Source organism: Hordeum vulgare, chromosome 3H (genome assembly GCF_904849725.1).
Source record: "Hordeum vulgare subsp. vulgare chromosome 3H, MorexV3_pseudomolecules_assembly, whole genome shotgun sequence".
Lineage (NCBI taxonomy): Eukaryota > Viridiplantae > Streptophyta > Magnoliopsida > Poales > Poaceae > Hordeum > Hordeum vulgare.
The window spans coordinates 69,777,986-69,793,071 of record NC_058520.1 but is presented as its reverse complement, the minus strand read 5'-3'; the positions used below and the strand labels follow the sequence as shown (position 1 = coordinate 69,793,071).

General features: G+C 45.6%; 1 protein-coding gene across 1 annotated transcript; it reads right to left on the bottom strand.

The window, feature by feature from the left end:
- Positions 1-3,338: 3,338 nt before the first annotated feature.
- On the bottom strand, positions 3,339-14,886 carry LOC123443005 (ABC transporter G family member 31). The gene is made up of 24 exons (XM_045119214.1): positions 14,410-14,886; positions 13,815-13,935; positions 13,458-13,546; positions 13,261-13,345; positions 12,694-12,853; positions 12,545-12,621; positions 12,408-12,461; positions 10,234-10,324; positions 9,817-10,118; positions 9,453-9,734; positions 8,160-8,476; positions 7,903-8,063; positions 7,705-7,808; positions 7,299-7,455; positions 7,090-7,209; positions 6,885-6,979; positions 6,462-6,794; positions 6,089-6,379; positions 5,809-5,892; positions 5,595-5,728; positions 5,279-5,506; positions 5,010-5,181; positions 4,662-4,916; positions 3,339-3,805 (listed from the first exon to the last, which is right to left on the bottom strand). Exons 1-24 carry the CDS (start codon positions 14,715-14,717, stop codon positions 3,533-3,535), a joined length of 4,293 nt encoding a protein of 1,430 aa, XP_044975149.1. The 5' UTR covers positions 14,718-14,886; the 3' UTR covers positions 3,339-3,532.
- Between the last annotated feature and the right edge of the window lie 200 nt (positions 14,887-15,086).

Sequence of the window (15,086 nt, the reverse complement as noted above, 5' to 3'; positions counted from 1 at the left end):
CATGAGGACACGATCAATTTGCCAACTGCCCATTAATCTGGCATGTCATGTCCACTGATTTATATGCATCCATATGAGCAGCCGAACCATGTAAAACTGCCTCTGTCACGCTTATCTCCTTGTAGCTTCTTCATCCAGCAAGGGTCCCATGAGCATAAGTGTTAGCCTCCTTTTATTTCCTTTTGTGCTACCTCAAGCACTAGAGAGAGGGACATGGTCCAGTTGCAAAATCTTAGCTGAAATTCGATGTGGATTAACCACTGCTCATCAGGGATAAAAGCAGATGCGATGTTATCTCACATGCATGCCTGAGAATATGGCCATATATACTAGGTGGCTAAAGGAATTGGGGATGAGTGGTTAAGAGTACAAGATATGTTTCTTGTTATTCCCCACTATGTATATATATTCTTTATTTCGATGGTTGTTCCAGATATGGGAGTATATGATACAAACTTTGGTATTTGTATCTTCAGCTCACCACAAAAAAAGATTATTCATTACAGAATATGCCACGTGCACAAGACCACCACCACATCATCAAACGTACCGGGTTTTTTCTGAATAATTTAAATTGCTTACCACATGTGTCACGTGGTATCAACCGTACCGCTTTGACTAAGGTCAGTGATCAAAAATCAATAATCCTACACCTACTAACAGTTACGTAATTTGTTACGAAACCTTCCTCCTAATCCTCTCTCCCCCTCATTTTCAAGTGGGGTGTGACCATCCTTCCCCTATTTTCCAATGAAAGGTTGCCAAGTGGATCTCCTTCGTAAGATGTACGTAGCCATCCCGTAGGTGTAGCATTGCTCTCCAAAAATACACCTAGATTTTAACGACAAAAAGTTTTTTCCCTCAACCATTGGCATCGTGCCAATGGAACTCTCTGATACAGATAAAAGGTAAGGAGTAGTATTGTATTGACTCAATCGATCGTCGCATCAAGCCGATACGGCTACATGGAGTGCACTCCCTGCCTCTGCCTGACATGGTGTATTTTGCTTCGTTTTCCTAATCCGTTAATTCTGGAATAGCTCTTGTTTGATTCTCAGGCTACACGACAGCTTACGTGCGTGTGAGTGTGCAGAGGAAGGGGGGGAAGAAAACAGAGATCGATACGCATGCAGCTGCTGGACGCCAGATAGGACGGCAAAATCTCGCAGCGAATTAAGTTGGCGCTGCGTACGTACTTGTTTAGCTTAGCTTAGTTGGTGCTCATGAGTTTGGCAGGGAGCGAAAGCGGGGGGATCGTCCTTGGCATTAGCGTTGGTCTTTCTTTGGTCCTTTCCCTTGGAGCGTGCATGCATGCCCATCTTTGTCTCGTCAATATATTCTGTCCAAGAGCAAGAGCGAGTGATTGTCCTGTCCTATATACAATATTGTTATCATTAGCATTATTGTTATTATTCCGTATCCTCGCCAGCTCTTCCAAGAGGAGTACGAAAAGACAGAAGCGGTACTTATATATATATATATATATATATATATATATATATATATATATATATATATCTAGCTTAAATATGGAGTCCAATCAGTGGGTTGGGGCAAACAAGGACCCCCTCTAGTTTTGGTTTTGGTTTTGGTTTTGTAATATACTGGTACGTACCTCCTCTGATGGATGAATCATTAATGGATCCCTTGCGTGCATGTGGGCGGGGGTGAGTCGATCGGCGCAAATCTGCGGCTCTGGTCAGCGTAGTACGTACGTCTGCGGCGCCGCAGCTGCATGCGAAAAGACGATCGATCTAGTGGTAAGTGGTAACAAGCAACTGACTGGAGCAGCCGATCGATATATATATATCGTCGATCTGGCCATGCATGGATGATCAGCCCAATTATTGTTAGGTTACCAGCTAGCCGAGCTAAGGTAGCTGCCTGGCAGATAGTAGGTCATTAGCTAGCGGCCGTCCGGTCCATCACTAACGACGCAGCCGCGTGCGTGCATGCATGGCTGGCTAATGGCTATAGCCCTGCACCTGCACGCGGTCACACACATGCACGGTCGGTCGAAACTGGACTGGACCGGACCGGCCGGGCTTGGATCGGATCAGCTCGGCCTCGGCCTAGCGATATCCGATCAAATCTAAAACCGCCGCGAGAGGTTTAGCACGCGCGTGTACCGATGTGGGTACGGCCGGGATAAGCCTCGCCGCCTTGGAGAGCTGATCCATCGACGGAGTTGGATCTCCCTCATCATCGGCTGGGCATCGGCATGTATGCATGCATGCATGCCACTATACATACGGTACATACGTAGCACTTGACCACTGACTGAGTGGCCAGACCGATGACTTCGCGCTCTGTGCATGCATGTAGACGTACGCCGGCCCTGGGTCTAATCTGCCACGGAAGAAGGGCTACGGGCCACCGTAGGAAACCCCTACGCGCGCGCGCTACGCTACCGTCCGCGGCCACCCTTTGCGGATACGCACGTACCAAGGGCCGGCCGCTTTGACTGCCACTCGTCCAGGACCAGGCCAGCCAGCAGCCACCGGCCTCCTCTCCACTGGAGGTATCGGATCACCATCTCCTGGCCAGTTTGGCTCTTGCATGCATGCATGGCAGCATGGCACTGACCGCTCCAGATCCAGCACACGATCGAAGCCGGAGAAGGCCGCATGCAGGGGCCACCGTACAAGCTACTCCTACGTGCGAGCATAGCAGCAGTGAACGATCGATCTTCTCGGCAGGTGCATGGTGCGCAAGAGCACAAGTTGTAGGTCAAATACGCCGTGGAGCCAAGGGAAGTGCGGCAGCCAGCGATCGGCGGCGCCAAGGCAAGCGGACAAAGGTCCGGTATTGGCGTATTGTTTGTTGCCTTGCCTAGCTAGTAGCTACCTCTCCCCCGCCGTGCCGTGTGCCGTGTGCAGATGCGATCGACGTCACGCGTGCACCAAACGACAAACGCTCTCCACGGTAGTATATTCTTCTATCCCGATCGACCTGACTGTAAAAAAAGATGGGTGCGTACTGTGGTAGGTAAAAGGTGGTGGAGTGTGTGTCTTATCTGTTGCGGTGCATGAAGAGAGATGCTATGCTATATGCTTCTTGTCAAATGGGTGGTTCTTTCCCGGGTCGCATCCAACGGTCAGGTCAGTGTCCTTGGATGGAAGCACAGCCATGGCTAACATAGATATATAGCTGCTGCTGCTGCTACGTCCAAAAGGGTATCGGGGCAGGACGACGGACAACCGAGATGCATCGCCCAAAGCGGTCAAAAAAGACGGACAGGTGTCGACCACGCACCGGCGCTCCTCGACGCGGCAAATGCTCAGCGAATATACGCACGCAGGCCCGTATCAACATTACAGTACGTACAATACAAAACATCTCTCAAGGATCTTGCTATACATAGCACGTACGTACAGTAATACATACACTTCTTGTTTCAAATCGTGTGTCTCCCTCTCGCACTCGACAAATTATTTACGAGCTCTTATCTTAATTGATTGTACACATGCATGCATGCTGGGTAATTAAGTTAAACTGGTGACCGAACCGGGTACATTTGCTTTGCTGCTCATCATCTGCGCTGGAAGTTGAGGTTCCTGATGGCGAGGGCGAAGACGACGGCGAAGAGGACGCAGAAGCCGACCACCATCGTGGCGACGACGCCGAGGAAGTCGTGCCGGAACCCAAAGTGCTCCTCCAGGAACGCCACCACGGTGGTGGTTCTGATGCCGTCGGCCAGCAGCAGGGGCTGGTCCAGGTCGCCGAACTGGGAGGTCAGGAGCCCGTACAGCGTCCAGGACACCGGGTTGGCCCAGTAGTACCACCTCCACCACACCGGGATCAGCTGCATTATTATTTGGTACCGGAATCGTTAACCAAACCAAACACAACAGGATGGTACTACCAACTACTAAGGCCCATGGATTCACGCGTCGAGGCATGAATCCTAAACCGGCGGAATGCGAGCGGAAACGCTAAACCAAGCAGGGCCTAAGTGTATCATTGTTGTTCTGTTCAGATACAAGTGTGCCAAGAGCCCAAGGCAAGTAGAACGTCTACCATGCTAAGCTGAATATACTTAAATTTGTTTATTTGTTTCGTCGAAAAACCACGATAAGTGTATCCATGTGCCCTGTGATGTGCTGGTTCACAGCATGGATAAAAGAATACCCTATTTGGAAAGGAAATTAAAATTTGCCAAGCCCAGTGGTCCGGTGCTGACGCGGTTGTGCACAGTGATCGATCTACACCAGTGTATGAAAGCCCATATGGCCCGACACGTTCTCTACAGGCCAGCCAAACATATCAGGGCCCACCTATGACCAACTTGCCTTATCACAAAAATTATGTGGTGTTTTCCTAGTGTATTCCATGGAATTGTTTGTTCAACTCCAGAGTGCTGATGAAACCCTTCTCTCAGAAAATAAGAGAAGAACTTTAGAGTGCAAATAAGAACAAATCTTAGGTCGTATGCAACAATTATTGGTTTGGATATTGTGCACTTCAAAAAATTCTCTACTAGAAGATCGTATGACCTAGTAGCGTTCATGATTTTCCCAAGGCCTGGACTAAAACAACATACCCTAGAACTCAATCATATCCACGTTGCCAAACTGAAACGGAACTGAAAGTCACCGTAGGACGGAAGTCATTGATTGGTTTGTAGATGCAAATCATGGGGGGTGATATTCGCTCCATACCTTTCTTGGGATCATGAACCCGCAGAAGAGATTCCATAGCGTGTAGAATGGAGCGGCAATGATAGGCGCGACCATATGGTTCGGAGTGATCGCCGTTGTCATCATGCCGTAGAAGGTGAAGTACAACAGAGTGAAGTACATGAAGAAGAGGAACCACAAGAACTTCACTGCTGTCCACTCAAACGAACCCAGGCTGTAGAAAATTGTACCATAGACAAGTGACTGCACAAGAATGTAAGGGAACTCCACAGTAACCTGCCCAAGAACAATGGGTTAAAGGTGCTACGATGATGAACACTGGATGAATAGATTGTTGGAATACAAGTTCTGGACAGGAAACATATGTACCAGAGAGAATGCGAAAGGTAATGCTGAATACATCCCAGCAGCTCGCTCTCTGTACGATACAAATCTTTCGATAGAGATCACAGGTTGAACGGAAGTGGCGTTAGTGATTCCTATGAAAAGCACTGCTGCATACATGGCACCCATGGCATTGAAAATATCATGTTGGGTCTCCCTGGCAATTATAAAACGACATCACCGTCAGCTCCCTGTGAAGATAACTATGTATGACTATGCCCGGAAATCGGTGTCAGAACCACCCGATGACATACCTTCTAGAGCCAAATTTCCAGCAAATCGTCCCAAACATCAAGGAGATGATGACAGTGTAGAAAAACCGAACTGCGGTGTATTGAGGATTCCTCCAGTATGACAGGTTTTGCTTCCATAAGCAAGCAATAAACTGAGCACAGAATGGTTGAGCATACTTGGTAGAGAAAGTAAGCTCTTTCACTTCACTGTTCGGTTTGCTCAAGGCCTCAACGATTTCTTTGGTCTGCCTGAAATGCAATAAACAGAAACAGGTATTAGTGAGAGAAAAGCAACTACGAAGCATGTAGTCGGATTAAAAGGATTTTTTGTGTTTACAGAAATAATTTCGACTGTCGATAGTATTCAGCAAAATCCACTCCAAGAATCTGCTCCATTTGGGTACTTGTGACGTCCAACATCCATGCAGCCGGATTATAGCCATCCCTGATTTTAGGCACTCCTGGAATTCCCTGTTGGTAAACTTCAGGGTGTAAGTACAGAGGCCTTGTCTAAGTTTCTTCAGTGAGAAAACACGTAGTGCAGAACATACCTCGAAAAATTCAACCAGATTGCGTGATTTAGAACCCAATGGACCAGCATATATGAGTTGCCCTCCACGTTTCATAAACAAAAGCTGAGCAGCATATGGATAAGTTAGGAGAGGACAATGATGGAATCATCATACAGCCGTAACAATAGCAGTATTACAAGATGAAAATATTGTAGGTTTCATATTTAAGATAAATGTCACTTTCAAAGAGGTCTGAAATTAATTAATTTCATGTGTCATATTTACTGTGAAAAAATAGATATTTTGTGGAGAAAATTACCTCATCAAAAGATTCAAATATGTCGATACTTGGCTGATGGATGGTGCATACGATTGTCCGTCCCGTATTAACAATATTTCGTACAGTTCTCATCACAATGGCTGCAGACCTAGCATCCAATCCTGACGTAGGTTCATCCATGAACACAATAGAAGGATTTGCCACAAGCTCCACAGCTATCGTCAACCTTTTGCGTTGTTCCGTAGACAAGCCATTAACTCCTGGCAGGCCAACAAGAGCACCACTTAATGGATTCAGCTCAACAAGTTCCATCACCTCTTCCACAAAAGCCTATGAAAGAAACCAGCAAGATTAAAAGGTCAACATTATGATGTATGGAACAATGAAACATAGAACTTCAGCAAATGCATACCCTTTGAGTGTCATCATTGACATGGGAAGGCAACCGGAGGCATGCCGAGTATAACAAAGACTCGATCACAGTCAAGCAAGGTGAATGGACATCATTTTGTTCACAATAACCAGATATCCTTGTGAAAGTCTCTTGGTTCTTAGGATATCCAGATATAGAGACGCTTCCTTCTATGAGTCCTCCGGTCTTCCGGCCGGCTAAAACATCCATCAGGGTGGTTTTACCAGCACCACTGACTCCAACAAGGGCTGTCAGTATCCCTGGCCTAAATGCACCAGTGACATCAACAAGCAACTGAAGTCGGTCTTCTGCTATCCCTTGCTTTTTCAATTCCTGCTAGCATAAGTGGGTGAATGCATAAATGATATAGCTTTTTTAACTCTCTTTTTTTTTTGTCATACATATGGACCATCTGTGACGTACCTCTGGTACATCAACGTAGTAGTTTATATTCTTAAAGCACATAGAAAGGGGTTGAAAGGGTAACACCATGCCCTTCTGTTCCTTGAGCTTAAGCCCTGCAGCACATTGAAATTGAATACAGACGATGGGATCCATGCTTAGTAAAGGGTAAAAATATCTTGTGGTCTAAGAGCTGGATCGAAATAGTTCATTTATCTAGTTTTACCATTCAGTGAAGTTGAATGCAGGTAAGATCTCAGCTCTAGAGCTACTCTGTCACTCTTCCTCTTAGAATCCTTGTTTCGAATTGCGTCCTTGGACACAACAGCTTGCATATTCCCGATTGCTGTCAAGGACAATAACTTTGGAGAATGAGAAACTATTTTGAATAAGCTCAATTTTTTTAGGTGTTAGTATAAGGTAGTATGAACTTACGGTTGAGAATCGTCAAGAACAATGTAAATAAGGCATTCAAAACAATCGTGTAACCTAACAATGCTCCGACTCCGATCCAGAACCAATACTTTTCCTTGAATAATCCATATCCAGTGAGTACAGCTTCACCTAATGTGATGTTCTGATCTGCAAATGGCTGCCATTAAACCAAAGTAGATTTAGTATCAGTTACAAATACTGAACTATTTAAGGGTAGTTCGAACTTCTCTTGGTAAAAATGCCTTATTATAGGTTCATGAGAACAATATAATATGTCTTAAGTAATTTGGGTTTCCACATGATTACACCCATAAAAATCCATGTGCCGTGTGTTGCTGTTGTGTGTACAACCAAATTAAAAATATATAACAGATTTCCTTGGAGAAGGATTTATATCTAGTATTACCTTGCTCCAAGAACGCCCATGGAATTCATTTACCGATATAGCATTCTGTGCATACATCATAGGAGAGATCCAATAACCCCAAATCCACCAGACTGGTATGCTTTCTGTTAGATAGTCAGAAACAGGTTGTATAACATGTTAGATATATAGGTTCGAAATAGAACCTCAAGTAGTTGAAAATATTTCAGAGAAATCAACCTTTGGTTATGATGAATCCTCCAAGGATCATAACAACCAACAAAGCAAACGATCCAAAGGTATTAGCAACTATCATATTTCGGCCCAAAGATGCCATGACCCGGAAAAGAGCCAAAGATGTCTGGTGCAGAAAGAAAAGCAACAAAAATTGTCCCAGAAATCTGCACATGACAAAGTAAGATCAATCTTCAAACTAAAAGATCTCTGAAGTTGTGAACAGAAAGCAAAATTAAGAAAGTCGATATCATGTCAGTTACCTTGTGAACTGGGGATCATAACCGACCACATAATATGTTACAAGTGTCCACATTCCTGATTCAATAAGCGAGGTTGGAATGCTCAGGAGCCAAGAAGGAAGCGTAAAAGCCCATGGTGGATAGAAATGCAAGTCTCTGTGCTTGTAAAGAACTGGAAGCTTTGCCACCAACATTGAGACTTCTGTAAATCCATTGAATAGAATCATCACTATTGCAAAATAGAGGGCTCCAAGATAAATTATCCCATCGTCAACTGAATCATGGTGCATTGTTGTTCGAAAAAATACAGTCATTGTGATGAGGGCCACAAGTAGAAGCTGGCACAAAGAGATCATGTCAGAACATCCTTGATTAATTGTGGAGAGAATTCATATGTGGTCATAATACTATGACATCTTCAGACAAAACCAGAGAACACTTGTCATATCGAACTTGTTATTGGATAAACATTTAAGTGCAAAATGGTAGAGTTATGGTAACCATTGCGCTTAGCCTTTCTCGTAACCAATTCCGTCAGTAGGTGTGGCATTACTCGCATTTAAGTATACTAGGATGACATTCATACACCAACTAGGAAGAAAAACAAACATTTCTAGTGACTCAACACTTTACATTTCAGAGTTTGTTATATAGTTGCATTAGCAAGACCAAATGACCAATATAGTCCTTGATTTGTACTTTGAGCCATGCATAGGCTTTCTGTGTCAATTGTCAAATAGTGTTATAGTTTTCTTGTGCATGTACGTATTGTATGATAATAATAGAAAGTCAGCAAATCATAGTTCAGTTATGGCTGCTAGGAAAAATAGGAATATGGTAAGAAATGTAACACCTAATTTGGTGGACACTAATTTTGAAGTCTAAGATATTAGAGATGCTTAGAGGTATAACATTTAAAGTAACTCCCACAAAAGAACATCTAACCATTAACTTGATGCCTTGGTGAACTGTCAAAGTCTTACACTGACAGTTGGCTGGGATATGTTAGCTTTTAAAACAGGAAAAATAAATAAAAAGGATGTAAGAAGCAGCACTTATAATTGAACAGTCACTTTCACATATACTTTTTAAATGTGAAATAAAATATTTTCCATTCAAAAAACGTGAAATCAGATAGCACACGATTTTTTTCTTAGAAATCAATTTTAACAATTAATTCATAAAGAAATTTTGGCATGCTCTAGTATACCACACTACACCGTGCAATTGCACAGGGCAATCGGCTGAGTGGTTCTAACTTCTAACTTACGCTATGGTACTAGTCTACAAAATGCATCTCTTGGATTACAGTACCTGAATGAATTTGAAGACATAGATGAATGAGTTCCTTTTCATCAGCAGACGCTGCCACTGGAAGTTGGACTTGAGAATCTCAAGCCTCTTGACACCGTAATTTGAAGTTGAAAGAGCAGCGGGATGATTATGTTTTCTATTGTATGGCCTATCTAAATCCTCATGCAGCCTCTTACCAATAACAAATGTTTTAAAGGCTTCAGCAAATTTTGTTACAGACACAAACTGGTATGGATAATCATATTGACACCAGTACTGCTGTTGATCTTTCTTGGACAAAACCTGCAGCGCAACAAACGTGAATATGCAATAGAAAAGCAAACTGGCATAAATGTACAAACATAGAAACAGTGGAACTGCTTACTTCTTGCAAAAAATCTGCCACATTTTTCCTTTCAGGGCACTTGAATCCCATTGCAGCAAAAAAATCAGCAGCATATTCACGTGGTCCCTGGTATACAATTTGACCTTCAGATATAAGAATGACATCATCGAATAGCTCATAAGTTTCTGGAGCAGGCTGCAGCAGGGATATGATTGTAGTGCCATCCAGAGCATGTGTAGAATCCCTTAAGTACTTGATAATCTGATATGTGGTTGCACTATCAAGGCCAGTTGAAATCTCATCCATGAACAGAACGCGAGCAGACCCAACTAGCAATTCACCTGCAAAAGCAACCAATATTAGAACAGAAATTCACCACAAACACCTCCAATACAAATGATAGTAGGATATCCTCCTTTTTGAAAAAATAACTAAATAACAGTAGCATGTTTCAACCTGTTGTTAGACGCTTCTTTTGCCCACCGGAGATTCCTTTGACCATTTCATCTCCGACAATGGTGTCAGCACAGATGTCCAGCCCTAAAATCTTGACTAGATCAAAATTAGCAATTCAGAAATCTCACCAGAATTAGGTAATCAACATGTTAATAAGGATTGGTTCCCATAAAGAACAAAAAACAATGATCATGTGGATGAACATGTAAAATTCTCAAACAAGAATATAAATACTTCCCCCACAAAAATGGAAACAACCTTTGAAAAAGAGTTAGTGAATTACACTACCACTGTACCACAATCTTGTAAAAATATACTACTCCCTCTGATCCATATTAATTGTCGCTGATTTAATACAAAATTGTTAATATGGATCGGAGGGAGTAGTAAATTGCAATTTGCACCACCTAATTTTCCTATTATTATGTGGTTGCATTTTGTACAAAGGCATCTGACCCTCCCACGTCGCTCCCGTGGGCGACGGGGAGGGCTCCCCGGCCGCCACCTCCAGCAGCTTCCTCTCCCTCCCTCCTTCCTCGCCGCCGCCTAAGGATGCGGCCGGGCAAAGCCTGGCCGGCGCCGCTGATCCGGCGGCGGCGTGGGTGGATATTGGTTGGGCGTGGCGTGTCGGTCGGCTGGACGTGGCTAGAAGATGAAGGTGGAGCTGGGCGTGGCCGGTGGCGGTGGCAGTGGCGGCGTTCAGCCTGGATCCGGTCTTGGCGGTGGCGACGACGACGACTAACCCGGATCCGACCATGGTGGTGGCGGCGTCCCCTCCGCCGGGGATGACGGGCCAGGTGGTGGGTCTTTGTGGCGGCACCGGTGACGGCGGATCTTGGGATCCCGTGACCGGGCTCGTCGGAGGATTCAGTACTGGCTACGAGTCGGGGAGACATAGTTACCGGTGAAAGCCGAGCCGACGGCGGACGATGGCGGCGTTCTGCGCCGTTACCTTGATGAAGGCTTCGTCCTATAACAACTGTCGATCCACTCGTGCTGCTCCAGGGGAAACCCTAGGATCTGGTTTTCCAGATCGGACGATGGCGGCATTGCGGTGTCGTTCCTCTCTAGGGAGCATCGTTTGTGGAGAAGCGCTGGAAGATAGAGGCAGGAGGTGGAGCGTCTTCGTCCTTCGTCCTGCACGGAGCTTCGGTGGTGATGTCAGGTCATGCCTGGCCGACAGGTGCTACGCTTTGGCATGCCTGTTCGGCAGGTGCTTCGCACGATAGATCTTACAGAGTCTTCGCGTCTGGATGAATGAGCGCAGGGAGGTGGCACCGTTGGGCGCCGTTGTGGCGTCGACGGATGGCCGGACTGGCATGGATGATGCGGATTTCTCTCCTGAAGATGGGTCAGCGGTTCGATGATGATGGCGGCTTCTAAAACGTGTGTGTGTGGTGTACGCTTTAGGTCTGCTGCACCGGTTGTTAGTTCCGATACGTTATGTGGATGGATCGGCGACGACACCGGTTTTAGATATGGGGAGTGAGAGCACTCCACATTATCGCGTTTGTAGGTGTGAGTGGGGGCTTTGGGTGGCTTGATGTATGTTCTTGTCAGACCTTTGTTGAATAAGTAATAAAGATGGTTGTATGCATCAATTGATGCAGAGGCCGGGGGTCTTAACCTCCTTTAAAAAAAATAGATGCACACTACACAAAATAAGAGTCATTTATTTCTGCATAACATAAGGCATTCCAAGCCATGAGATAAATTAGGAAAACTAATGAGACAAAGAGAGAATAATAAAACAGGACAGGTGCCAGATAATACTCCCTCCATTTTTTTATTTACTCCGCATATTAGTTTTGACCTAAGTCAAACTTTATAAAATTTAACTAAGTTTATCGAAACAATCTAAACTTTCACAATAAAAAATGGTATTGTGGTATGACAATATATTGAATGACGACTCTAATGATATTGATTTGGTATTGTGGTATGACAATATATTGAATGACTACTCTAATGATATTGATTTGGTATTGTGGCTGTTAATTTTTGTGTGTGTAAAATTTGGTCAAAGTTTAGAAATTTTGAGATAAGACAAAGCTAATATGCAAAGTAAATAAAAATGGAGGGAGTACATGCATGCTACTACCGACGAGTTATGAAAAAAAGCAAAGACCGACCAAGCTAAAAAAACAACGACTGAAAGAAACACGTGGCATTACCTTCATTATGTACTCAGCCACGAGACTCGTCTGTCTACCTTCAAGAGCCAATGCCTGAAAAGTAGTAGAAATTATGTCAGAGTCACACACGAAATAGTGTGGGTACATCTATCGAAAGCTTGTTGGGTGTATCATACCTTCATAAATACATCAAGGTCCTCATCAGGCTTTATCCCAGCGTTCTTTTCTCTCCTCAAAAGTTCAACGAGCATATCTGCAAGTCGGCGATGTCAAAGGGGAAATCATCAAGGAACACCTCCAATGACATTGTGGTGCAGTAACCTACCATACTTTATACCAACACCCTGACAGCGCCCTGCAAACTCCAGGGTTTCTCTGACGGTCATCTCTGAAGCATGCCAGTCTTGCTGACTTACATAAGCAGATGTTCTTTGAGGCACAAATTCGTTTAGATGGTGGCCATTGTAAGTAATGCTCCCAGACATCTACAATTAGTGATGATGGTCAGTAATAATATATTATGTCAGATATTGCACCTTGATTGATAGGCTCACTATACCTATCAGGATAGTTTTTTTGAGGGAACAAGAGGGGTTTCCTCCTACTGCATTTTTACAAATTTTATAAATTCATTTTACATATAGTGCAACAAAAGCAGAGAAGGCTAAGGCTAGCTGATAACAGAGTTCTGAACTTGTAATATGATAGGGATGAGTGCTTCCATCAGATAATCATTTTCAGGCTACACGAGCAGGATTGTGCCAAACTATCTCTCCACTTATCATCAAGTGATACCCACATAGAGATTTGGTCGAGAGTGATAGAAAAGATTTGCTCATCATCTATGAGTAATGAGCATACGAAAATAAATGTAATTAATCTGATATCACACCTTTAGTCCAGGACCAAGTCGACCGGCAAGTGCTAAAAGCAAGGTAGTCTTCCCCGAACTTGGAGGGCCCAAAAGCAGTGTCATTCTGCAGCAAGGAAAGAACATCAAATTTGTCAGAAGTAACTTCTCTTTCACGAAGAACTCCATTAGAGCTTGGTCGATGAACCAGAAAAGCGCCAGTTAATCTTCAATTGTACCTTGATGGGCGAATGATCCCGTTGATGTTGTCCAATATAGGTAACTTCATTCTCCCCCCTCTGTAGATCCTCAGGTGCCTCAGAAACGCCTTAATTTCACAGAAAATAAAGTAAGAACCTCGACAATAAATTGGTAAAAAAAAATTGAGCAGTTTTTTTTAGCAGCCAATAAATTGGTAATTGCTCTGCTTTCTGTAACTGATTGACGGCAGAACTCCTAGTTACAGCAGAAACCCCAGTTTGATCCACGGTAAAACAAGGTGGTAATTAAATCGTAGTAACAGAAACCCGTGACCGATATTACTTTCACCTACATAGAGAACTGGGATGGAGGGGTGGGGATCACGGGCCAATTACCTCTGTCATGTTGCATATGAAGTTGGGGATGGTTGGCAGCGCCCTGCTGCCGACATGCACGTACGCGTCCACCGTCAGGTCCTCGTACCTCACTTCGATCTTGGGGAACTCTATGTGCACCCTGCATCCCGGAAATGAAGAACAAAAAAAAAAAGAAAAAGGGTTCAGCACAGAGCAGAACCCAACAATTTTTGCGCTGGAAACCAGAACCGATGCAGCTCGATCTAGGTGAGTGGCAAGCCAACAATCGCAAGTCTGGCATGTGGGGCCCACACGTCAGCTGTTCCAGTTATGCGTATCTAGATTTTGTTTTTCCTCCAACAAGTTCGAGCAGAAGGCTGCATGCTTGTGCCACTAGAAGCATGCAGGCGGCATGGAGATGGAGAAACCATTTTCAAGCAGCGGCTGGATGCGCCGGTTGGGCCCGCGTGTCAGCCAACTGTTGCGGCAGCGGGACCCCGTGGTCAGCCGCTAGAAGATTTGCAGAGCGCGCGCGCGCGCAGAGACCGAGGAAGGCACGCTGACGGCCATGGTGCACCGATGCGGGGAGCAAAGAAAATGTAGTACTAGCATGCCCGGCTTTGGCTGTACTCACGCGTCGAAGCGGGCGCGTATGCGGCGGAAGAACTGCTCGGCGTCGCCGGAGTCGGCGAGCAGGCGGTCGACGAGCGCGGTGCGGTCGCCGGAGGAGAGGCCGGCGACGTCGACCTCGCAGAGCGCGTCGTCGCCCTCGACCGGGCCGCCGGCCCCGGGCGGCGCGACTACGGGCGACCTGAGCAGGCCCCTCCTGGCGCGCGCGACGGTGGGGAGGCGCTGCAGCGCGGCCCAGCGCAGCGCCTCCTGCTCGTCCTCCGCCTCCCTCCACGACCCCGACCGCGAGAAGGGCGCCTCCGCCGCCCACATCGCCGCCGGCCCGCCAAAACCCTAGCCGCTGCCCGCTGCTCTCTCCGCCTCGCCGCCGCAGCAGCAGTAAGTAGGAGTAGATAGCAGCAAATGGTGGCGGTGGCAGGGGTGGGTGGTTCGGTGGTAGGGGGATTTATGGAGGGGCGTCCTCGCTCCGAACAGTGGCAATGGAGGGGCTGGCTGGATCCACCGACTCGCCGCATTTATGGCGCGCCGCGCTCTCTCTCCTCGCTGTGCAGTGCGGGTACTACTACTACTCCGCTTGTCTCTCTTTGATCGTTGGGGTTTTTGATCCGGTGGGGCGGAAGATGGGAAAAACGAGAGAGAGAGGTGGGGAGAGGCGAAGCGGACAGCCTGGATTTCGGGTTT

What these genes read in the sequence shown, in the direction of transcription:
- LOC123443005 (XM_045119214.1), bottom strand. Translation starts at nt 14,717, where the DNA reads ATGTGGGCGGCGGAGGCGCCCTTCTCGCGGTCGGGGTCGTGGAGGGAG. An exon ending in ATACGCGCCCGCTTCGACGC is followed by an intron (nt 13,936 to 14,409) that starts GTGAGTACAGCC and finishes TCCGGGATGCAG; the next exon opens with GGTGCACATAGAGTTCCCCA. An exon ending in TCAATGATGACACTCAAAGG is followed by an intron (nt 6,380 to 6,461) that starts GTATGCATTTGC and finishes TTTCTTTCATAG; the next exon opens with GCTTTTGTGGAAGAGGTGAT.